The sequence below is a fragment of the Struthio camelus genome, chromosome 10 (assembly GCF_040807025.1).
Source record: "Struthio camelus isolate bStrCam1 chromosome 10, bStrCam1.hap1, whole genome shotgun sequence".
Taxonomy (NCBI): domain Eukaryota; kingdom Metazoa; phylum Chordata; class Aves; order Struthioniformes; family Struthionidae; genus Struthio; species Struthio camelus.
In genome coordinates this window covers 23,251,446-23,275,181 of record NC_090951.1, presented here as the reverse complement: position 1 = coordinate 23,275,181, position 23,736 = coordinate 23,251,446, and the positions used below count along the sequence as shown (strand labels likewise).

Sequence of the window (23,736 nt, the reverse complement as noted above, 5' to 3'; positions counted from 1 at the left end):
AAGGATGGGGGAGGCATGGGGGAGTGGGACTGGACACAGCCCGGAGGCATTTTGAGTGGGGGATGTGGGCAGCAACACTAAGCCCGTGCTTCCAATATTATTTTGGTCAGGTACTGTGGGATTTCTCCTCGGGGACTGGGTCGCTCCAATGACATCAGCTCTCTGCCTGGCTTTCAGAAAGGCTTTGTTATTGTTGCAGAAATTGAGGCAAAGCAGAATTAGCAAACCTACCTCCAATCAATACAGCCAAAGGTAATCACTCCCCACACCGTGCTCTCTGTGCACAAGCCTTCCTGGGTAAACTGTGACGACACACTGCTTGGGATAATGCACTTTGGTTGGAAAACAGTTATGTTAGCAGCTGCACCAGCAGGGTTGGCACCAAAATATCCTTCTGGGGTTGTTTTTCTTGTTTGTTCGTTTTTTTGTGCTTACAAGCTTTTGCCTCCTGAAGTCAGTCACGGGGCACAAAAAGCCTTCGAGCAGGAGCAGCTCTGAGCCTCTGTCCCGGGGGCTTTGCAGGCCATGTGGGCAGCAGGTCTGTCCCTGGGCTGTCCAAGCTGTTTGGGGTCAGCTGCCCTGCAGGGAACAGCGTGCCCTGGGGAGTGTGAGCCTGTCCCAAGGTGCCGCATTTCAGCTGTGCTTCCCCGCTGCCCAGAGAGAGCCCGGAGAGCAGTGCTCCCCATGTATTGACGGCTGGGTGGCCGGTCCACACAGAGGGAGCAGGCAGCCCCGCAGCTTTGTCCTTAAACAAATAGAGCTGTGCTGTAATCGCCATGGAGGAGTGGTGGACAGCGACATGCTGGGCATGATGGGCCTGGTCTGCCAGCGTGCTACCCTGCACAAAGCTTTCTTCCTCAATCCCAGTTCAGCACTGTCCTGTGGTCAGCTGGACACTGTGGAGTCTGGCCTCCCTCCTTGCACCTTGGCCAGCCTGGCTGTCAAGGCAACAGGAGTGTTGCGAGGCAACAGTTCCTTGCCCGCTCCTGAGGGTCCTGAGGTCCCTTCTCACACTCCTTTTATGAGCCTTTTAGCGCTCGCAGGCATTTCTCTAGAACTGGAGACAGGAAGTTACCCTTTCATTTGAGAAACCATTTACTCTTAATACATTGCTTTGGCATTAGTAGAAAACACAAAGTTTGTTTTCCTCTCAGTTCAGGGAGTAAAAGAAAGGGCCTTTCTCTCTTGCCTGTCCCTCTAAAGGAAGGAAATGAGGTGCAGAGGAGCTGTGTCAGGTGACAGGGTGAGGCAGGAAGGGAGGCTGTTAGGGAGGAAATAGAGAGGTGGAGATGAGTTTTACTTTTCAAATGAAGTGTCAGTCCAAGGCCCCGTCATCTCCCCTCACTGTGCTGAGGAGACCTGTGGGACGGAGCTGTCACCCAGCATCCAGCTGGGTGAGCTGTGGGTAGAGCGGAGCAAGTCCCTGCGGGCAGTGCCAGAGGGCCTGATGCTCCAGAGTTGGTTTTTGGGAGCTCGGGGAGCATCAGCAGGGGCTGCTGTCAGGGCTGCTGCGGGTCCCAAGGGCACGCGGAGCTGGAGGTGCCTCTGCGTGAGCTGGGAAGGTCTGTGCAGAGCTACAGGTGCCACGAAGGCAGGCGCTGCTGTTTCGTGGCCTCCGTAGGCCAGCTGCTCTCCCTGCAGCGCCTTTTGGAAAGAGTAGCTGTCGGAATGCCAAAAAGCCACGCTTTTAATAAAACCTGTGGAAACCCAGAGGTGTCCCAGTGACAGCTGGGAAGTGTCTCAAGCTGCTTCATACCCAGTTGGAGGGGTTGGAGGTGCACAGAGGCAGTGCTGCTGTCTGGCAGGTGGCTTTCTATAGGAGTGCTTTTCTTCGGGCCTCGTTACGGACATAAATATCCAGCTCTCTTGTCGTGTGAGGTGCCCGCCGAGTGGCAGCCCATGCAGGACAGGGGTACTGAGGCCCCGCAGTGCAGCCGAGGCTCCCACCACCAGTCAGGGTGGCCGGGGATGCCTCCAGCTGCCCAAGGCCCCGAGCAATTCTCTGTTAGGCCACGTGGCTTCCCAAACCAAAGCTCCCCTCTGCTTAGCCTGGGTCTGGCGCTCGAGGCACAGCCTTCTCCCCAGGTTTCTGCTTGAAGGATTTAGTCCAGCTGCCCAGAAGCTTAACGCTACAATATTGTTTCATCCGCTTCCTGGGAGAAGGGGTATGACAGCAGGTCTGCTGCCATTTCTGTCTGTGGTGCTCAGGACGATGAAAGCATCTTAATTTTTGCCATGTTCAGAAGGACTTAACGCACTGCCTGGTGTCTCCAGCCAGGATCCTGACCAAGCGCCAGTCAGTCTTTCTCCTTGTCCTGAGATCCGTCCCTAGCATACTTTCCCTGCCCTCTTTTTTGTTTGCTCTTCGTGTTTAGGGCTTTCGTCTGCAGCAGTGTTTGCTGAGGGGATGATGTGGGAGCTGGCAGTTGCCGGGTGGCTGCTGGTGGTTTGCCTGAAGCTCTTTAGAAGAGTGGCGCAATTCAGAAGAGGTGCTCTTTTGGGATGGGCACTTAGGAGGTTATCTTAGGAGATAACCTAAAGTGGCCGATGCGTTTGGAGACGGTCACTGCTCAGAACCACCGGAGGCCGACGAGTGACTGCGAGCGCTGGCGCCTGGGGGATATGCCCACATTTGGGGCGAGGCGGGGGGGGGTCCCTGGTGCGGCCGTGCCTGCCCTCCCCCCCCGCAGCCCCGCGTTGCCAGCAGCCCTCTGTGAGGTGTCGGGGCCCCCCACGGGTCACAGTGGCCCCTCACTGGTCACAGTGGCCAGGTCCCCTCTCCCTCCCAGGGCCCACGCTGGCCCAGTGGCTCGTAGCTCCCGCGGGAGGAGGTGCTGGCGGAGCAGTGCATCCGTCCAGGGAGTCCTGCCGCGATGGGGGTGCTGCGAGTGCTCCGAGGTGGGGGCTGGTGCCGCACTCGGCACCCAGCCTGCCGGCCCGCTCGATGGGGGTGACGGGGACCAGCTGGTGCCCACATTGCTGGCTCGGGGAGAGTCGGGGTCATGCGCTTGGGGCCAGCTCCAAGCTGCCCCCGGGCTGCTCTTCTCCAGATTACACAGAGCCGGCTCTGCCAGCCTCTCCTGTTACCCCGTACTCCAGCTGGGGAGACGTTTGCCCCAATTCAGGGCCCGCCCCTGCGGCTGCTGAAGCAACGCAAACCCTCCGCTTCTTTCCTTCCAGGTTTCTTCACTTGTGTAGGTCCCCAGTCCGGACCTGCGCGGGGTGAGGACGGCGGCAGGGCGGCTGGCTCTGGCCCTGCGGCCGTTGCTACCTTTGCCGCCGTCGTGACCTCTCTGTTGGACCGGCTGCAAGGCGTCGAGGTGAGGTGGGGGCATCCCATGGGGCTGCGTGGGGCTTCGAGGGCTCCCCGTAGCGCCCAGCTTCCCCAGGTGCTGTGAGCTGATCTCGCTCAATGGCGCCTCTGTCCTCCTGCCGTGCCTCCTCCCAAAAACCGGATGCTGCTGGTGGCGCTGAGCGGACACTACCGCGCACCCTGCTTTCCTGCAGGAGGTGGCAGCGTCCCCGGGGTTAGGGTTAGGGTTTGGGTTGGGAAATCCCAGCGTGGGATTTCTCGCCCACTCCCGACGGCTGTGCTGAGCGGTGGCGGCGGCTCGTCCCTGGCGTCAGCATGGCGGAGCTGATGTGAGGGCGACACGTCCCATTGCTGCCGTGTGCGGTGTGTCCCCAGGATGGCAGAGCGGAGATTTACCGCGAGCTGGAGAGCGTCTTGTGGCACGACGAGAGCCATTTGCAGAACTCTGTCGTGGACAGAGTGATAGCGGTGGCATTCGAGGACCTGCAAGCTGCCCAGGTGAGCTTGTCCTCTCTGAGGGTAACCCCGGACCCCTGCGCTTGGCACGTCTGTCCTACAGGAGAGGCTTCGGGGACGGGTCCTGGCAGGGGGTTGGGGCAGTGACCCGGGAGCTGTGCAGAGAGGTGGCTGCAGGGCTGTTTGTGAGCGAGGGACAGTTGGAGTCGAGTTACCGGTTCTCTGTCCTGCCTCGAGGCCAAGCTGTGGGGGACGGCCAGTCACGCTGCTGTCACGCGCAAACTGCTGTCTTTCAGGGTGTGACAGCCGCTGTGAGGACGGACGCTAGTGGTGTCCTGGTGGCACTGGCCCGCTCCCACTTGCACGACGTGATGTCGGTGCTGCAGGGCCACCTGAAGGCTCTGGAGGGGATGTCGGAGGAGTTCGTCCTCATCACCCTGCGCAACCTCGCTGCCCGCTACGGTACAGTGCCCGGCCTGCTACTCCGCGTTACAGTGGGTGACAGGCAGGAGAAGGGATTCGTCACCCTGGCCAAAACAGTCTGGGCTGCGCTGGGCTGGAGGGAACCTGCTGGAGACCAAATGTGCCGGGCTCTGCCCCACGCTGTCCTCCCCATGCCCCAGGGCTTCCCCGCACCCCTCGGGGAAGGCAGCTGGTGGTACATGGGTGCCCTGGCAGGAACCCTCCCCATGCCAGGGCCTCCCCCAGGGCTTCGGCAGCTCTCCCGTCCCCCTGCCCTCTGGCATGGCCCCACAGCCCTGGTCTGGCAGCGTTGCCGGGGGACAGAGCCCACGGGCCGTGGCAGCTCCGGCTGACGGCAGCCGCCCTCCGCCCCACCGCCCCTGCCCTTTCTGCAGCCCTGCAGTGCGTGCCCTTCGTGGAAACGACGCTGTCAGCCCTGCACGGTGTGCTGAGCGAGGTGGGGAGCAGCCGGCTGCTGCGCACTGTCTGCGGCGGTGAGTGTCGGCGCTGCGGCCAGGGCCCGCGGGGAGCGGAAGGGGCCAGGGTGGCCCTGGGCGCCTCGCTGGGGTCTCGGGGCAGGCAGGGCAGGGCTGAGCCGCAGTGAGCTCCAGCCTCAGCAGCCCCCAACTGCCCTGAACGAGCAGGAGCAGCGGGTGCTGCCGGGGTGCCTGTGGGCAGGCCGGGCCGGCGCTCGGTGCGGCTGCCCCAAGGAGCTTGTGGGCTTTAAGGGAGAGCACAGGAAAGAATTGCCAAAGCCTCCAAGCTTGTGCTGAGGGGCCAATGTTTGGGAAGAAAGAGGCAGGGGCTGCAGCGGGCAGTGGTGGAGGGCAGCAAGGCTGTGTGGAGGAAAAGGTGTGCTGGGGCGGAAGAGGGGAGAAACAAGGCAGCATTTCAACCCAGGTGTCTCAGACCCTCATGCAACGTGTGCCTGAAGGCAGACCTGAGGCCTGGCGAGCCTGGCGTCGGCTTAAATCAGGCTCGGGGGCCTGGTTGAAACGAGGTCTCCTGCTGGTCAGAGACTTTGCCACGATCCTGTTTCCCTTCTCATGCTGCAGTTGTGGAGCAGTGGTGCCGAGGGATAAACACGTACTTCCGCGAGTGGGAGAAATGTGCCTTCCCTCGCCTGGGGGCGGCCCAACTCTGCGCCCCTGTTTACCCACTCTTCCGCTACGTGGGCAGAAACTGGCGGCGCTGTGAGGAGGAAGAGGTGAGCGTTGCTGCTTCTGCAGCCGTGGGCAGCAGCAGGGACGTCTGCAGGGGCCGGTGGGGCTCTGCAAGGAGTCAAAGGGAGCAGGCTGGCTGCGAAAGGGCCCCGAGCCGGGAGCCTGCGGGCAGCATGCCGGGGCCAGCAGTGCCAGCTGGCAGGCAGGACGGCAGCTCTCCTTCGCGGCTCTGTGCCAGAAAGCAACAGTGCCCGGCCTGCTACTCCGCGTAGGAATCCCAGGGCCTTTTTGACAGGGCAGGCTGAGGGTGTGCCGGGAGGAAATGCTCTCTGTGCTGGTGAGCGAGCCCTTCTGGCCAGGGAGAAGGGACAGTCCCCTGCGCGGGAAGGGCAGGCTGGTGTCTGGGGGAGGCGAGTGCTGGAGAGACCCTCAGCCCTCACCGCCGCATGTCGCCAACCCTCGGCAGGTCAAGCAGGCCGTCCTCAGGGCGATGGGTGCCATGATGGGTGTCCTCCTGCACGCGGAGCAGCACCGCGAGCGCGCCTGGGAGCAGCTCCTCTGGCTGCTGCACCAGTATCGAGAAGTGCGGGAGCCCTTTGGGGTGACCACGGTGAGGTGTTGCGCAGGGCACGGCGCAGCCGGGCGCTGTGCGGGTGCCGCAAGGTGTTGGGGAGCTGCGGGGTGCCGGGAGGAGCTGGGACCCCTTTGGGCAGGAATGGGGAACAAAGGCCAGAGGCTTCCTGGGCTCTTGCTGGAAGAAATCAGCAAGGCAGGAGGGCCAGGAGGGAGCGGTGAGTCGCTGGAGCGAGCAGCTCAGGACGGGAGGCTGCGCCACTTCCCGGGCTGGGGGGGGGTGCACAAGGAGCTCTGCCCTCGCACCCAGGGCTGCATCCTGCCCCTGGGACAGGGAGAGGTTGGGGGCGGGGAAACGTGCCAGGAAAGGCTGTCCCAGCAGGGCTGTGCAGAGGAGACCTCCTGGTCTCCTGCTGCTCTGTGGGAAGGACGAACCAGAAGCCCCATGCGGGGCTGGGCTTTCCCTGGACGTGGGTTCAGGCCATGGCCTCTCCCAGCGATGCCGGTTTCTCCCTTTCCGGGCGGCTGGCGGTGAGAGCCCCCCTCGCCCTCTCATGCTCCCTTGCAGAGTCTCAGCTATTTCCTGGGGGCTGTGGCGGACGTTCAGACCCTCGTGCCCCGGGCCAAGCTTCTGGCCATCAACGCTGCTGTGCACCAGCAGGTAAGGCCTGGTGCCACGTTGCTGGCCTGAGGCTCCTGGGCAGCCTCAGCTGCAAAGCTCTGCGTGCGCCCGGAGCTCTGGGCTTTGGTGGTGGGGCCGCGCCCAGAGCTGCCCGTGAGACGAGGGCTGACAGCACAGTTTCTTTCCTGTCCCTCTGCACACCGATCTGGCTTTCTCTGAAACACACCTTGTTCTCACAGCTCTGTGACGAGATCGAGCCACCCAGCCCAGAGCACAGAGCAGAGCTGTGCCGCTGCGCCGTGCTGCAGGGTGAGGAGAGGAGAGGCAGCGCCGTGCCGCCGTGTGCTGGCAGCTGTGTCGCAAACCTACCCGGGTGCGAAGATGCTGGTCACTAATGCTGAGCGTGATTTCCTCCTCGCAGCCCAAATTTGCCCCGCGGAGACAATCGTGTTCCTGTACTGCAAGCTGAGGAGCGGGAGCAAGGCTGATCGCGTGGCAGCCGTGGAAGTGCTGCAAGCTCTGGTCCGCTCTGATGGTCAGTGTGCCAGGAGAGAGAAATGGAGTCCCCCCGGGATGCTGCTGCTTCCTCTGCCATCGCAGTCTGGCCCTGCTTTTCTGTCCCACTTGTGTACAAAAAGCCAGGGAGCTGTGAGGAATCCCTCCGGAAATGGGGGCTCGGCCTCAGCGCACACCTCTCCTTGTCCCTTGCAGCTGCCGAGATGAGGGAGAAGCTGCCCCTGTTTGTGAAGCTTGTGCAGTCTGTGCGTGGCGACCCCGCGGCCCAGGTGAGCTGTTTTGGGCAGGGATGGTGCCACGGTGCTGCCGCGGGGGCAGAGCCACCCTTTCCCTGGCGCAGAGCCTGGCGGGGCTGTAGCAGCAGGCAAAGGCAGGGCACAGGGCTAAAGCCCAGTGGCGACAGTGGAGTGTGGGCTGCTGCTGCACCCTTGTCGTCTTGGCCCAGCCAGAAGGGCTGCAGCGCTGCGAAGGCAGCCTGCCCTGGGGCTGTGGGCTGGGGTCATAACAGCAGCCTCCCTGGCAGGTGAGGAAGGCAGTTCTGCATTTCATTGGGGAGCTGCTGCGCTCCAGTGCCCCGGGCTGCTCGGCGTGGGACGTGGTGGGGCACATCTTCAGCGAGTTCAGCCGGGCCTCGGGCAGACTGGTAAGGGCAGAGCAAGGCGCCAGGGCTGCGTCCCATGCTCCGACTGTGCTGTGCTGCCACGGGCGTCCCTGGCAGCAGAGAGCTGGGTGCAGCAGGGCCGCCACACCGGTGCCACGGTGGGAGGGGGCTCTGCATCGCTGTGCACCATAGGGTCTGGGAAGGGGCAGTGACGGGTGTTTCCCACCTCTGTCTCGCAGGCCATGGGAAGCCTTTGTGCGGTGGAAGCCCGGGAAGAAAGGGCTGTTCAGCGGCTGTGCGGGCATGTCCTGGGCACGCTGGACGTCTCTGCCGGAGGGGTGGCCAAAGTGAGTTGTCCTCCGCCTGCCGCTGCTTCTTGCCTGGGGACGCTCTTCCTCACCCTCCCTGTGGCCTGAACCTCTCCCCGACACACCGCGGAGTGTGTGCGGCTCACGGAAACGCACCAGTCCTTTCCATGTGCAAGCTCTGTGAGCAGTGGGGTTGGGGGTGTCCGAGGCTTTCCTCTGTGCACTGGGACCCCTGTCTTAGCCACTAAAGCAGCGGAGAAGAGCTGGGGTTTAGCTTTGTGGGGCCGGACTTGCTTGTTCAGCGCATGCTGCGGCTGACTCGAGCCCACTGGGCATGTGTCTTGGCCACATCCCGTACATGAGATGTAGGGGCTGGTGGGGCCATAGGAATCCTGTGTCCCCTTGGAGTGCAGAGGTGACCTGCCCCCTGGGGGTGAGCTGTGCCAGCAGCTCTCATCAACCAGGCAGCCAAAGGGAGGGGGAAAGGAGTGTGAAGCACGGTGGGCAAGAGGGAGAGAAGGTGGAGGAGAAAGGCAGGGCGAGACCGAAACCTCTGAGTTAGGGGAGGCCCGAGGCTGAAGGGCTGGGCCGGTGCCAGAGAAGTGGCAATGATGGGGGAACAGGGATGGAGAGGTGGAAATGCCGGCGTGCTGAACGGCCTGGTTCTTGCCTGCAGCTCCTGTGGCCGAGGCTGCTGCGGTACGTGGTGCCAGCCCAGTACACTGGCATGCTGGTCCCACTCTGCCGCTGTCTGCGTGCCCTGGCTGAGAGACAGGAGAGCGCAGGGCGCGAGGAAGAGGAGGCGGCACCCGAGGCTCTAGAATCTGAGGAGCTAGGTGGGGAGCAGAAAGTCCTGGCATGCTGCGCCAGGCTGGGTGTGAGCGGGGCAGCACATATCCCTGTTGTCCCTTGGCGGCCCCACGCAGGAGGCCCGGGGCAGTGCAGGGCAGAGCAGTGCCCTTCGCTGGGTGCGAGGGCTCTGCCCCGCGTGCCCCTTCCCTGGCGGAGCCGCCTGGCACTGCTGCAGCCAGCTCTCGCCGGGGGCCTGGGGGCTTGTTCCTGCCATGCCGGGGCTGCCTTCAGCGGTGGCTGTTCAGCCACGGGAGCCCGGCAGAGCTGGTGTGGAGGCGGCGCAGCCGGGTCCCCTTTAGCCACATGCGGGGATGTGGGATGCGGCACGAGGAGGGCCGGAGGGGCTGGGTGTCTCACGCAGCCTTTCCTTCTGCCCGCAGCCCCTCTGCCGGCTCCCCAGGCCCTGCTGGCTCGCCTGCTGGTGAGTAGTGGGGCCCCAGGGAAAGAGCTTTTGAGGCCCGGGCAAGAGGAGAGGCGGGGAGAGATGGTGCCGAGGCCAGTGCCAGGCACCCCGGGAGGAGGCAGGAGCTGTCGGAGGCAGCCTGAGCCTCCCCTGCCCCTCAGGGGCTCCTGCTCCTCCTGGAGGACGGCAGCACCTGGGTCAGCTGCCTGCTGCCAGCTGGGGCAGTGCCAACCTCCCTGCCTGCCTGCCTGCCTGCCTGCCTATGGGGGCAGCTGCAGCTCTTGGGGCAGGCGTGAGCCCGTCTCCCTGCTGCCCTGGCCTAGGTGGTGGCGGCGGTGTCTCCGCACGCGGGCGGTGGCCGTGGAGCAGCGGCCCTGCAGCTGCTGCAGGCGCTCCCCAGCACGATCCATGGAGCCGTGGGAGCAAAGTGGGCCGCAGAGATCCCCCTGCTGCTGCAGCACCTGGCAGGTAAGGTGCGGGCAGGCGGGAGAGGCTGGGCCGGCGGAGGGGCAGGAAAATGCCTTCAGCTCCCCAGCCTGGTGGAGGGGAACGGTCCTGGGTTTGCTGGCTCTTGTCAGCCCACTGGCCTGAGGCTGTGGGGCTTTGGACGGCAAAGGAGACCCCTGGGCTCTGCTGTGGAGCCCGCTGGAATAACGGCGAGGGCTTTTGCTTCCTCTGGCTTTGCAGGAACAACCGCAAGCTCCCTGCACGTGGCCGAGTGGGAGAGCCTTCTGCTTAAGGTATGGCATGCGTGTGGGGTCCCCAGCTGGATGGGGCAAGCAGGGGACAGGAAAAATGGTGGGAGGACGGAGCAGGGCAGGCACTTCCCGAGCAGCCTGCACTTGCCCCGGCCGTGGGTGCTGCGTGCTCAGAGGATGTGCACAAGACCCTGGTAAGGGGCAGGTGAGCATTTGCTTCATCGTCCTCTTCACCCTAGTTCCTGAGAACTTCGCTGGAGGTCGTTGGGAGTGAGGCCTGGACGGTGGGCCTGAGCCGGGAGCTGAGCCAGCAGCTGGGCAGCTCTCCCCGCCTGTCCTGGGAGAAGGTTTGTTCCCTGTGCGGTGCCGCTGCCGCTGCTCACGCGTCCGAGGGCTGCGCCGGAGAGCCCTCGGGTCGCTGGGCATGGGTGCCAGCATGGTGGGGTTGGCCGTGGCCTGGCCCTCTCCCGCCAGGTTGGGCTGTCCCCACAGCCAGGGCTCGGCCTCTTCTCTTGCAGCGCTTCCTGTACAAGGCTCTCGGCACGGCCCTGGCAGCTTGTGGGTGTCTCAGGCACGTGCAAGAGCAGACACTGAGATATCTCCAAGAAGCCAACTACCCGGAGCTGTGGCAGGCACAGGTGAGCTTTCCTCGTGTCGCCCTGCTTTGCCGAGTGTCCTCGGCGTGTCCCCAGGGCAGAGGGGCTCTGCGTGGCCTGCTCCAGCCTTTGCTGGTTTTCCCTTCACTGCTGTTTGCCGTGGGAAAGGTCCTGCCTGGCCAGTGGAGCTGGTGGGAGCAACTCCCTGTTTCTGCTGCGTTGCAGGGAATGATTTCAGTTGTGTCCCGCTGTGCCGAGAGCCACTTCCAGCTGGCCTTGTCCTCGGTGAAGGCGTTCATGGGCACTTTGAAACACCAGAAGGTAAAGAGCCCAGGGTGTTGTTGTTAGAGCTGCTAGAGGTGCGCAGGGAGCCGAGCTGCCGGTCGTGTGCAGAGCAGCTCCTGCCTCGGGAGCGTGCGGAGTCCCGGGCACAGTGGGGCCGTGGGCTGATGTCTCGGTGCTTCTCCGACAAACCCCCAGCAGAGCAACACGGTGAGGACCCGCGCTACTCGCGCTGCGCTCATGGTGGTGTACGGCAGGATGGCGCTGCGTGCCCCCAGGGAGCAGCTGCTGGCCCATATCGAGAGAGACATCGTGGGGAACGTCCTGCAGCTCTACCGAGAGGGCCGCCAGGTGGGTGCTCGGGGCGCAGGGCATAGCCGGCCGGGTGCTGCCAGCTCCGGCCTCTCCTCACCCTTCCCATGCGCACCTCTCCCATCGTAGCCGCGCCAGCGCTGCTTGCCCTGCTCCTCTGGGCCGGGATCTGTGGGTCTTTCTGGCCAGCAGCTGGGGCAGCTGCTTGCCTCCCCGTGAGAGGCTCCTTCCCAGGAGGGGCAAGGAGAGTCCCTTCCTAGGCCGCGGGTGCCGAGCTGGGGTCTGCTGGGCTCCCAGAGGGCACAGTCTCCTCCCCGCACTGTGCTTGGAGGCAGGTTCCTCAGCCCTTCAAGGAGCTCAAAGTGTGTTTTCCTCCCCTGCAATCAGGATGCCCAGCTGAGGCTCTCCCTGGTGCAGAGTGTCACCGAGATCAGCCTCGCCATCGGGGCTGTGGGCGCCTGCCCCAGGTTTGAGCTCTGCCGCAAGCGGGAGCTGCTGCAGACCCTGCTGGTGAGTGCCCAGAGCCGAGGCCGTCACGCAGGGGTGGCTGTGGGCTCTGCCGTGGGGCAGGTTTGCCCAGAGGAGCAATGGTCTCCCGGGGCGGTGCACGAGCTCCCAAGCTCCCCGAGCCTCGTTCCCAGGGGGCAGGGTGCTTGGGTGCTGGCACTTGGAACCGTGGCAGGGGAGCGTGGGACATTTGGGTGCTGGGGAGCTGCTGCCTCGTCCTGCGGGACCCTTGAGGGAGCCATGGGGGTTGAGGGGCCAGTGCCTGCAGGGTCCTGCAGAAGAACGCGTGGCCGGGGTGGGCGGGCAGGCTCTCCCTCACCCCTGCCCGCTGCCCACTTTGCGCGTGTCTCTCTGTGACTTGCAGGAGGTGATTCAGGAGGAGCCGCAGGAGTCGCCGGTGCACCCCCGGGCCATCGTGGCCATCGAGCAGTTGAGGTAGGGTCTGTCCCCGGGACTGTGGGAGTGGCTGCGTGCCCCAGCCCAGACAGCCGGTGTGGCTGGAGCTGAGGGTGTTGGATTTGGGGCTGTCGATGGGGACAAAGCCAGTGGTGGTGTGACTCACTCTGGAGAGTGCTAGTAAGCCCCCTCTCTGTCGTCCCTCCCTTTTTCTCCTGGCAGCAAGCTGAAGCCCCATCTGAGGAGGGAGGAAAAGCACAACCTCCTGGCTCAGTGCTGCCAGGGCGTCGTGCGCCTTCGTCGCCCGGAGCAGATGGCAAAGGAAGGGGAGACGGGGGCAGCTGCTCCACACACATCGGTACCTGCCGGCGCTTCTTGGCCACCCCTGGGCGGGGGCCCAGCTGCGGGCGCCCCGCACTCTGGCAGCCGCTGGCTGTGCTGGCGAGTGCATGGGGTGCCCGAACTCAGTCCCCCTTTCTGGTGCCAGGGTGTGCACGCGCTGTCTCTGCGAGTGCTGGGGCAGCTCGTGGCAGCCCTTCTCCGAGCGGAGCCGGCCCCTGTCTGCTTTAAGGACCTGGTGCAGGTGAGTGTCCCTGGGGCGGGGGCGGGGAAAGCGTCGCTGCTGTCAGAGCGGGACAGAGGCGTGGGGATCCTGCTGCAGGGCTGGTGTGAGGAGGGGAGCTTCCCTGCAACTAGGGGTAACACCCTGCTGTGGCGGACAGGGAAATGGTCCTAGGTTCAGGCCCCCTTGCCCTAATTTGGCACCCAAGCTTTTTCCCATCGGCAGCAGCCTGCTTGCAGGCAGCTCGCAGTGTCCTGCCGAGCCCCCTGGATGAGCCAGAGCTTCTCCCCAGCCGCAGCCGTGTGCGAGGGGTGCTGCACAGGTCAATGCTGCCCGCAGCGAGAGCCCAGAGCAGGGAGGTCCCCACGGGGAAGGGCTCCTCGCCTGGGGCTGGGGTGCCCAGAGAGACCGGGGCTGTGCAAGCAGCAAGGCCGAGGAAGGAGGGGGCTGGCGAAGGGCTTCGGGTGGAAAGACGCCCGTGGTGAGACAGGTGTGCCCGTGCCCAGGTCCTGCGGCGCTGGCTCACCTCGGCCCACGCATGCGAGCGGGAGAGGGCCCTGCAGGTCTGCGTCCAGCTGCTGGGCACTTATGAAGAGCGACGCGAGCACAGGGTGAGCAGGGACCATGCGCGTAGGGAGAGCTGCCCCAGCAGGCGCCGGGTTGTGGGTCTCCTGGGGCTGCAGGACGGCTCCTCGTTTGCCCCCTGCCCAGCCACAGCTCGGGGGCAGCGTGGCCGGGAGAGGGCGAGTGGCCGCGGGGGCTGCCAGTGACCTCTTTGCCTGCCTCTTGCTCCTGCAGCGAGGCCATGCGTGCGAGCAGTTCGGCTCCCTGGCAGGACTGCTGGGGCCTCTGACATGCGACGTGTCAGCCGTGTCCCGCCAGCGGGCAGCGACCTGCCTCGGCCGCCTGCTCCAAATAGGAGGTGAGGAGAGTGGGCAAGACTTCACGTCCCCAGCACGTGGGGTCGGAGTTTCGCTCCCCCTGAATGTGACTCCCCTTTCTCCTGGCTCCAGCCAAGACCACGGATGAGGCGGCCTGGAGCAACGAGATCAGGCGCCTGTGTCAGAGGCTCAACGCCGTCACCTCTGAGTCTCTGCTCACGACCTCCACCAACATCGCGAAGGTAACTGGCCCCCAAAAAGCAGGGAGGGGGCCACGGTATATGTGTGTGTGTGTGCGAGTTTGCATGCGAGTACTCCTGTCAGGACATGAGTTTTGCATCTGAGCAACCCATGACGTGGTCTCTTCTGTTCCTGATTTCTCCCCAGCTTGTTTGCAAATCCTGCCCCGCAGCCCAGGCCACAGACTTCACGAGCGCCATCGTGGAGAGCTTGCTGTGCGCCAGGCCCATGGGTGTGTGGGCCGCTGGGCGGTGGATGCTCACCTTTCTGGGGGAGCGCGGGGAGCAAATCTTCCAGGAGGAGGTGAGAGGGGGGTGTTTTTTCTATTCGCCTTTAGCTGCTCTCTGTTGTTGACCATTGGCCCCGAAGAAGGACGGGGAAAGGACGCACCGAGCCATTCTTTCTCGCCTTCCTGCTTTCAGGTGCCCCAAATGGTGACCATCCTTTCCAGCTGCCTGCGCAGCACCCGGCAGAGCACGCCCAGGGGGTTCGCGCTGCGGGCAATGTTCCTCCTGGCCCGCTCTCACCAACAGCCGGTGCTCGACAGCCTCCTCCAGAAGCGCCTGCCCATGGACAGGTCTGTGCCCTCGGCCTTCCCTCTGCAGTCAGAGCCAGCCCCAGGGCGCACCTGCCTGCGGGGTCCCGCGAGGGAGCAGGTGGTTCTTCCCCGGGGAAAGGCTGAGCGCTGCAGCATCGTGGGCTCGTGTCTCTGTCCCGAGCTGGGCATGGCCAGCCCCGTTGCAGACAAGGAGAGCCTTTGGCCTCTCGTGAGGCTGTTGCAGGTGCCCGAGGCTAGCTAGGGGCTCATGGGCGAGCGTCTGTTCTCTTGCAGTGACATGGTGGAGCTGTGGAGGAGCCTGGGAAGAAGCACCCTGGGATGCCACATCCTGGTGTGCTTAACCAAAAAATTAAGGGCAGCTGGAAAGAGCAGCCACCAGAGGGACTGCTGCACTCAAGAGCTGGGCAGCAGCCAGGCTGCCCTGGAGCCTCGCACGGTACGGTCAGCGGCAGAGGCATTTATGCCACTTCACGCCTGCTTTCCAACTCGTGCTTCAGCGTGAGGGAGTTTCGTGCCCTTTGCGGGCACCCGTGGAGCCTGGCGGGGTGCTGTGCCAGGGGGGTGGAAGTGTAAGTGGTGTGGGGAGTCGGGACAGTTTGCTGCTGCCGGGCCACAAGGCTGTCGCTGCAGTGAGAATTGGAGACAGTAAAAGCCCCCCCAGGGTGGCAGGGAGACGTGGACAGTGGGAAAAGCCCTTGTTTTACCAGGTGGTTCTTGGTTGACTTTCTCTGTAGATCACCCGCGCCCTCTCCGAGGTGCTGGTGGTCCTGCGGAGCAAGACGCTGGTCCAGCACCTGCTTCCCTCCCTGCTTCCCAGCCTCCTGGGGCAGGTCAGCGAGACGCTGGGGGAGGAGATGGCACTGTCCCTGGGGGAGCTGGGCAGCAACGACACACCGGGCAGGTGAGGAGCGGCTGGGGCAGGGGCAGGGGTTGGCCTCTTTGTGTGGTTCATGGCCTTGCAGGCACACCCAACTGTCCCACTGGTGCAGGGCTGCCTGTAAACTCTGTGTCGCCAGCTGGGGCCATCGTGAGGCTCCCCACAGTGCCATGCTCTGCCCACGCTCCTGCTGTGCAATGGCAGGAGCAAATCGGTGCTGTGTGCCACCTACAAGGCACTCTCCCCAAAGTGCTGCTGAGCAGAGCACTTGGGGAGTGCCTTGGGCGCCTGGCGTGGAGTCAGCCCAGGGACTCTGGGCTTTCTCCTGCTGTCTGTGGGTTTGGGGCAGGACAAAGGGCAAAAATGCCAGCTTTCAGTTAGCTTGAGACTTGAAGACCTTGGAGCGTCATTTCAGGGGTACTTTGCCTGTCCCTCGGTGGAGTTTAGGATGAGCGGAGGAACAGCTCCCCAAGTGGCTGAGCTGCTTTAGCTCTGCCAAAGAGAAATCTGCCCCCAAACTTCTGCCCCTGGAGCTTTCTTTGGGTTTTTTTTTTTTTTCCCCCACAGTCTTTTTGTGGAGGCGTTAGAGCTGGTGCTGGCGAGGTGCCTGGAGGAGCGCTGGCTGCGGCTGCTCCGGGAGCAGGGAGTGTGGGCATCCCTGGCAGACCCCCAGGCTCACACCGCCGGCGTGTGTCTCCTGGCGAGGTGAGAGCCCCCACAATGTGTCCTGCCTTGTCGCGGGGGCTATGCCCAGGGAAAGGGCTGCTGGGACCTTCCTTCATGCCCGGGAGCTCTGCTGAGGTGCAGAGCAGCATCTGCATTGGAGTCGGTGAATTTGGGAGTTGTGGCCCGTGGCCGTCCTGTGTGACTGTGTGTCACGAGCCTGCTCGTGCTTTGTGCGCAGCGTGCTGATCCGCGCAGAGCTTGTCCCGCAGCGCCTGGTGCAGAGCCTCTTCCCGTGGCTGGGTTCACCCTCGGCAAACCTGCGGCTCACGGCCACGGCTTTCTTTGCTGAGGTGAGGCAGCAGGAGGGCAGGGAGGGCTCGGAGGGGTCCTGTCTTGCCTGGCGTGAATGGCGTCCCGATGCTAGCAGCCCCGTGGCTTTATTGCAGCTGGTGAAGGACCATCTGGTGGAGAAGACGAAGCTCCTGAAGCCCCTGCTGAAGGCCCTACTAGAAAGATCACGTGACCCCATCAACACCGTGCGGCAAATGGCCATGAGAGGCGTGGGCAACGTGGCCAGCGGAGCGCCCACAAAGGTGAGATGGCCTTTCCTGTGCTCTGAACACAGCCCAAACTCAAGAGGTGCCAGTGGAGAGGTGCGCGGGGCTTGCAGAGCCTGGAGTGTCGAGCAGAGGTGGACGCGGGGCCGTGCTAAGGCCACGCTCCTTGCTCTGATGTCAGCAGGGTGGCAAAGGGAAAGTGGGTGCAAAGCGGGGCTCCTCAGGCAGGGGGTTGCTCTGGGCTTGCTCGAGCAAGCGCAGCCCTTGGCACTGTGATGAAGAGCCCCAGTGAGGGGCAGGACTAGCAAGCAGCTCGTGCACCCATCACTCTGCAGCTGCGGGGGCACAGGGCGGCCGTGGTGGAGGTGCTGTGCAGGGGCCTGGAGGATGTGGCCGGTGCGGAGGTGGCTGCCGAGAGCCTGCTGGCGCTGGTGAAGGTGCTGGGGCAGCTGAAGGCGAGTGCCGTGGGCTCTGCCCTGGCAGACATCGCCAGGTCCACCCGGGCGTTCCTGGGGGCGGTAAGTGAAGCCACTCGTTCTCATGTTGGGCAGGCAAGAGCCGTCCTGGGGCTGCCATCCCCCTGTGGGCAGTGCCGCGCTAGTGCCAAGGGGTTTGTAGGCGGCACCCTTGTTAGCACCTGCCACATAGGCTTTTTTGTTCGCAGGAGGAAGAGGTGCTGCGTCGCTTGGCCTTCACCCTCTATGGGACTCTGGCCTCGTCTGCCTCAGGGAGGAGGTCCAGTTTCAGCAGAGAGGTGGAGGAAGTGTTTCCCAGCCTTGTGCTGCACCTGCGGGACCCAGCCCCAGCTGTCTCCGATGTAAGCAGCTTTCTGCTATCTGCAGATCTGCAGAAAGCCCTGTGGTGCCAGCAGAGCTGTGGTGCTGCTGTTGCTGGTGTCTCTGCAGGCCCTCGCTGACAGCGCGGCAGCGAGGTTTCTCCCTCCCTTGGTGCTGCGGGCAGGCGCTCAGCGTCCCTGTGACGGGCCAATGCTCTTTTCCAGGCGTGCAAGGGTGCTCTCCACCTGTGCGCCCCGTTTCTGGGGTCAAAGAGGGTGCGGAGGCGCATTGCCACGAGCGCTGGGCTGAGCGCGGCCGAGCTGCAGGACGAGATCTGCAGTCACCTGGTGAGCGAGCTCTGCACTGGGGCCTGCGTCCCTGCAGGCGGGCGGGTGGCTGCCCTGTGGCTCCTGTGCCGGCTGCAGGGCACCCGGGAGCGGGTGGCGCTTGGAGCCAGAGATGAGCTCCCACGTGCCTGCTCTGCCCTAGGCCCAAGACTGCCCCGCGCTGCTGGAGAGGCTCTTCAGCACAGCCCGGAGCTGCTGCATGGGGAGCTGCCAGGCGTCGCAGGTGACAGCCGTCACCGTCCTGGGTGAGAGGCAGTGCAGGGCTGTCGCGCTGCTCCCGGTCACGTCCCTCGGGTCGGGGCCGGGGTTGGGCTTCAGGGCTGGAGCTGGGTTTGGGACTGGGGCCATGCCCTGATGGCTGCACTTCCCCATGTGCCAGGCATCATCCTGGACACAGCGCCAGCTGAGTGGCTCCAGCAATGGGACCTGGCGTTCTTGTGGGGAGGTAGGTGACAGAGACCGAGCTCCCACCCCACGTCCTGGGGAGGTGTCCAGAGGCCCCGCGAGCACCAGGCCAGGGTGGCTGGTGCCGAAAGTGGGGGGGCGGGGGGGGGGGGGTGTGGAATGGGGAGAGAGGACTTGCACAGCCCCCAGGCTCCTGACCAGGACAGCTGCCCCCAGCTGAGCACTGTGGAGCTCCGGAGGCCATGGGGGGCCATGGGGAAACAGCAGCCGAGCACCCACGGTGCCTCCCTCTGGTGTCATTGCAGCTCAGCAGAGGCAGTGGCACGCCAAGGCCCCCCCGTGCGTGGCTGGCGGCAGCAGCGGTGCCCCGTGCCGGGGGCCCCAGTAGCCCGAGGCTGGAGGACAATAAAGCTCCATCCGCATGAGGAAGGCGCCAGCTTGTTTCCAGGCTCTGTGGGGGTCTTGCGCCGGCCCCGGCCCTGCTGCCCCCAGGATGTGGCCCCAGTGCCCCCGGCCCAGCCTGGGGCCCTGCCTGGGGCCATGGGAAGCAGAGAGATGGGGTGAGGGAGGGCACTGCAGACACTGGAGAGGCCACTGGGGACAGTGGGGTAAGGGGGGGCCTGAGGCTGAGAGGGGCCCCGGGGCGAGCGGAGGGCCCAAGGGGCGAGTGGGGGCTGCAGGGATTGAGGGGCACTGGGAGCCCCTGGGGGTGAGTGGGGCTGCAGAGGGGAAGGGGGCAGGGCCGCTCTCCCAGGGCTGGGAGTGGGGCCAGGCCAGGGAATAAAGGCTGAAGGGCCCAAGCCCAACGCCCCCAGGCTGCCCCACACCCGGGGCCGGGCCCTCCCAGCAGGGACGCCCCGGCCCTGGCCCTAAGCACAGCCCAGAGCCACCCAGGGCCATCCCAGGTGGAGGCTGCTGCCCCAAGCCCTGCACTTGCAGCCCGACGGCAGGGGCTTTGGGGGCCAGGTGCCAGGGCAGGCAGGAAGTGGTGAGGTTTGGGGGCCACCACCAGAGACTTGGGGAGGCATTGTGGAGCTCAGCAGCAGGGGCTGAGCTGGCTGTGTTTCTGGCTGAGAACGGAGAGCAAGTTCCCCACTTCTGAGCCCTAAAGGGGGCCTAAATCCTGGGTTCCTGGGGCCACAAACCCAGGCTAGTTAGGCCACTTTGAGGCCCAGAAAGGGAGCCTTAGTTGGCTGCCTTTGTGTCTGAAGACAGGCCAAGTCCTGCATTTTGGGGGCCAGAAACAGAGGCTTTTAAGTTTGCTGTGCTTGTGGTTGCAGACAGCGACTAAGGCCTCTGTTTTGGGGGCCTGGAATGGAGGCGTAGTTGGCCCTTTCGCATCCTCCAAGCAGAGTCCAAGGTTTTCCAGCTCCAGAAACAGAGACCAAGTCCTGTGTTTTTGGGACTCTGAGAACAGAGGCAAGGGTGCCTGTTGTGGGGACTAAAAGCAGAGGCCGAGTGCTGTGTTTTTAGGGCCACCAAGGGAAGCTTGGTGTTCAAGCTTCCCTGTTTTCAAGCACAAGAACAGGTGAAGGAGTCCTGCCTTTTGGGCTCCAAAAGAGAGGCTAAGTCCTGCCTTTTGGGGTCCGCAAACAGAGGCTGAGGTGGCTGATTCTGTGGCTGGAAACTGGGGCTAAGTCCTGCCTTGTGGGGACTTGGAAACAGAGGCAAGCTCCGGCATTTCCAGCCCCAAAGCAGAGGCTGAGGGGGCCCTTTTTGAGGTGGGGGACAGGGTGCATGGACCCTCCTCGAGGTGGGGTGGGGGTCCATCTGCAAGCACCCAGAGGGCAAGGAGACCAGCATGCACCAGGACAAACCTCCCATTGAGATGCTTTCATGCCAGAAACTGTTCTTTTGGGGGAGACGGGGGGGGGGGGGGTCACACCCTTGTCCAAGTCCAGCATTTATTCAACATTTCTCCAGTACTTTCAGCACTACTTAAGCAATTAGCTTCTAGGTACTGAAGCACTATTGACCAGGGAGTCAATATCAAGCCACCATTCCTAAGCTAATTGCTCAGTTAGTTCAATTAGTCAGCAGTGAGTCAACAGTTGCACAACACCTGGAAAGCTTATGGTGCTGTTGGATGAAGAAGCATGCCTGAGCCAAGCAAAAGGCCTCTTCAACAACTTCATTAACCACTCACAACTAACAGGTTCCTGGGGGCTGATGGGAGCTTTACTGAGTGCATAGGTCTACAGAGATTCTCCAAATAAGCAAGAAGGAGTGACAACACTAACAACTTATTCACAAATAACTCATTTAGATACCACATATCTAGGGCTTACATTGTTCTATTAGCTAGCTCAAAAGTAAGATCCCCATACCCCCAAAAAGGAAGACAGACAGAGCAAGAGAGTGCACAGTAAAGAGTAGGATGGTCTATCGGGTCACACCTGCACAACATGCCACCTGATAGGCAAGGGGTGAGCTGAACCTCACTAAGGCCCTACTGGTCTCAGGTTGTTATGAGAATGGAGCTTCAAACCCACACCCTCAAGAAGTGGTACACCCACACTTATGTGCCTGCCCCCCAGAGAGGGGTCTCCTGGGTGTCAGATTCAATGGTGGTCCCAGCCAGCAGCCTGACTTGAGGGGGAAGAGGCAGAGCAAGGCCCTGTTAGGGGACAGTGGTCAGCTACCACCATTCAGGCCCTCTTGTGGTCATCAATGATTCCCCTGCTCCTGATGTCTTCAGCTGGAGCCCGGCCTTTAAAAAGGCTGCCAAGCTCCTTCAAGCCTTCAGAAAGGCCACTGGGGCTCCTCCACCCCAAACCTCCCCCACTCTCCAGCTGCTCACCTCAAGGTCCCCCTCACCCCACCCCCCCCCCCCCCACTCTCTTTCTATAGGCTGATGCAAATTAGGGCATGTGGCCTTTAGCCAATCAGGAAGGTATGTTCTAACCCTTTATGTGCATATTCCAGCCCCTTCACTATGATTGACAGATGGGAGGTGGTTACCACAGAATCTCCCTGTCCATTCACACCTCACAGGTTCACCAGGTGGTTTGACCAGGGATATGCTGAGTCCCTCAGAGGTCACTCTTGTAGTCAGGGAGGGGAGGGGGGCAGACTGCTGCAGGTTATTAACCAATTAGCTGCTAGCTCATGAATTCAGGCCCAAACAGCACAACATAGCCCAGTGTTTCTGAGACAGATTACCAGACTGTGGCCTGCCCTGCCAAGGCCTGTGTGCTCATGATTCACATCCCTTGCAAGAACCTTACAACCTCACGTGCCTTGTCACACACTGCACAAGTAAGGAGAGCCACTACCACCAAAGCTCAGGCCTCCTTTGCACGCGAGGCTGAGTGTCTTGCACCCTTGGGTGCTCACCCTTCCCAGCAACAACGGGGGCCTCGGTGTGCGTTAGGGGGACCAAGAACGAAAAACCAAGAGATACAACCACTGAAGAGGACGTGTTTTTAGGTAAGTGCTAAGGCATCTTCCCAATTTATTGCCATCCTCCAGCTTTCCTCTTCCTTCCCCTGCTTGCCTGAAGATGACACACGTGCACACAGCAGGCATACCACTGGCAACAGCCCTGCAGCTGCTGCCCTGTTACCGTCCCCAGGACACAACGCTGCCAAGAGCAACCCAGCCCAGCGTGGAGGGGCTGGATAGTGTTCCTGCCACGAGGCTGGTGGCAAACGGACCCACGCATCTGCTGTCCCCCAAGCAAGCAGCTTCGGAGATGGTTCTCTTTGGCCCCTAGCTGCTTTGGCCTGCTCCTCTGGGTTCCTACACAGCATCCCTCCTCACACTGAGGCTCTCCAGCACACACCATCATGTATCCGAGAGCAACAACTTCCTGGCCTGGACAGGAATCCAAGATCTCCAGGAGAAACATACCATCCTCCACCAAACACCTTCGGGTCAGTCACACCCACAAAACCCCATTTCTTTTTAGGCACTGGCATTAAAAAACCCCGCTATACCTGCCTCTAATAAGGGCTCATTTGACACACAAGCAACTCGCAGAGCACGCGTACATCGTATCTTGTCCTTAACAGGCGAAAGAACAAGCTGAAGAACTGCCTATCCAGGGCTCCCTCCTGCCCCCCACGAACAACAGAGCCTTCAGCTTGCACAGGAGCAGAGTGCCTAAACCTTGCACGAGGAGCATGCCACAGAAGTGGGATTAACCCTAGGTACCTCACTGAGTTTGAACAGCACTGAACAGCCACCTCTGGCCGTTCACTTGCCACAGAATAAAAGAAAAAAAATTTTTTTTTTTGAAAAGCAATTTTAGTGGCACTGGTGATAACGGGGATGCTTTTGGACTGCAGCGCCAGGGACTGTGGCTGCGATGGACACGAGTGCTTGCGGAGTGGCCTGAAGAAGGCAGAGACAAAGGGGAGGCCCCTCTGGGTGAGCATGTGCCTCTGGAGTACCTCACCAGATTGCTGAGGGAGTGTGCCAGCATTCATTGCAAGAAGCTGCCCCAGCTCTCTTGCACCCAGAAGTCAAGGACACAGGCAGCAGTGGGGAGCAGCAGCAGAAGACACTAGCCCCACAAGGACCAGCCAGACTGCACCACTGCCAATAACTGCACACCTTCTGAGCAGGCCCAGTCCTGTAACCCACCATCAGCTGGCACCCTCTTCAAGCTGCCTCTCAGGTGGGTGAACAATTCAGGCATTTGGTGGCACCTGTGCCAAGGACACAGAGCCTCCCCCTCCACTGCCACAAAGGCTGCCTGAGGACACGACGGAAGTTCTCCCCAGACATGTTTACGAGGCAGCTCACCACTGAATTTCCTCTTGACTCCTGGGCTGAGCTCCCTCTGAAGGGGACAGAAACCTCAGCTGCTCAAGGGCAAAATAAGACCCTTAGGAAGGCAAGGTCACTGAGCATTTCAACTGCCTGCTGGTGAGTAGGCTCTTCTCTCTGCACCTGTAAATCCTTCTCCATTAACAGGAGAAAAAAAAAACCACAAGCTCTGTGAGAAGAGCTGGTATGAAGACCTGCTCCTAAATCACTGCATGGGCAATGGGTCACGTTTCACCCACCAGGTACCTGTTACAGCAGGTGCCCGCAGTGCGTGGCAGCCATTAAAGCGAGGTGGCTGAGGCACGTGGCGGCTGTTGAGGGTTGGTGTGGGGCGGTTGCAGGGCGCGTGGTGACTGTGGAGCGTTTTGGCACAGGGAGGGGAGGGCAAGTCCTGGCCCTGTGGAGGGCCCGGGCTCTCGGCCCCTCAGGGGAGGGCAGGTGCCAGGTGGTGGCCAAGCACAGAAGCGATACCAGCAGCAGATGGCCACCACTCAGCAGTGCCTGGGGAGCAAGGAAGAGGTGGTGGTGCCCAAGGTGGCGCTGGGGAAATGAAGGCGCTGGAGGTGAGTGGGGCTGTGTGGTGGGCAGCAGCAGGCGTGGCCACCTGGCTGCCTGTGCCATGCACTTGGGGGAGCCTGTTGAGGGGAGAGCGGAGAGGTTGCCCTGAGCACACTTGGCTTTTGAAGCAGCTTTGGGCCGAGTCAGTGTCATATTGGGAGTGCTTTCCTTAACCTCGTAGCTCTTGGTGCAGCTGAGAGGCTTTTCTGCTGCAGCATGATGCCTGCAGGCTGTTGCCCCCCAGGGCCGCTAATGTGGGAGCACCCGTGTTTGTGTTTGCAGGCTGCCAGCAGCAGTTCCTAGCACAGTGTCCCCAGGGCAGGCAAGGAGGCTGCTGCAGCCCAGCCTGGGGGTTTCCTGGCGAAGGAAAGCAGCTGTGTCCCGCTTCAGCCTTGCTCGGGACACCTCTGGCGTGCCCATTTGGACTCCTAGCGGTGTGCTTAAGTGTCTTCTTGAAGGCCACTAGCTTCTGAAA

At 62.5% G+C, this 23,736-nt stretch overlaps 1 protein-coding gene across 1 annotated transcript; it reads left to right on the top strand.

Moving 5' to 3' along the window:
- Positions 1-799: 799 nt before the first annotated feature.
- Positions 800-21,913, top strand: LOC138068518 (maestro heat-like repeat-containing protein family member 2B). The gene is made up of 41 exons (XM_068956346.1): positions 800-884; positions 1,314-1,394; positions 3,181-3,320; positions 3,689-3,811; positions 4,066-4,231; positions 4,627-4,725; positions 5,287-5,438; positions 5,861-6,004; positions 6,536-6,628; positions 6,829-6,898; positions 7,011-7,124; positions 7,301-7,374; positions 7,629-7,748; positions 7,946-8,053; positions 8,691-8,850; positions 9,247-9,287; positions 9,593-9,721; positions 10,207-10,314; positions 10,486-10,605; positions 10,789-10,884; positions 11,044-11,196; positions 11,545-11,667; positions 12,029-12,099; positions 12,283-12,418; positions 12,548-12,643; positions 13,129-13,233; positions 13,421-13,544; positions 13,636-13,745; positions 13,891-14,046; positions 14,166-14,320; positions 14,576-14,738; positions 15,037-15,203; positions 15,747-15,884; positions 16,084-16,195; positions 16,292-16,438; positions 16,738-16,920; positions 17,067-17,219; positions 17,403-17,525; positions 17,668-17,770; positions 21,276-21,359; positions 21,505-21,913. The coding sequence occupies exons 1-41, from the start codon at positions 800-802 to the stop codon at positions 21,552-21,554; spliced, it is 4,875 nt and encodes a 1,624-aa protein (XP_068812447.1). The 3' UTR covers positions 21,555-21,913.
- Positions 21,914-23,736: the final 1,823 nt, after the last annotated feature.

Excerpts from the sequence above, each read along its gene's own strand:
- LOC138068518 (XM_068956346.1), top strand. The coding sequence starts at position 800 with ATGCTGGGCATGATGGGCCTGGTCTGCCAGCGTGCTACCCTGCACAAA. Across the intron at positions 11,197-11,544 it reads TCTACCGAGAGGGCCGCCAG|GATGCCCAGCTGAGGCTCTC; the intron begins GTGGGTGCTCGG and ends CCCTGCAATCAG. Across the intron at positions 17,771-21,275 it reads GACAGCCGTCACCGTCCTGG|CAACAACGGGGGCCTCGGTG; the intron begins GTGAGAGGCAGT and ends CACCCTTCCCAG.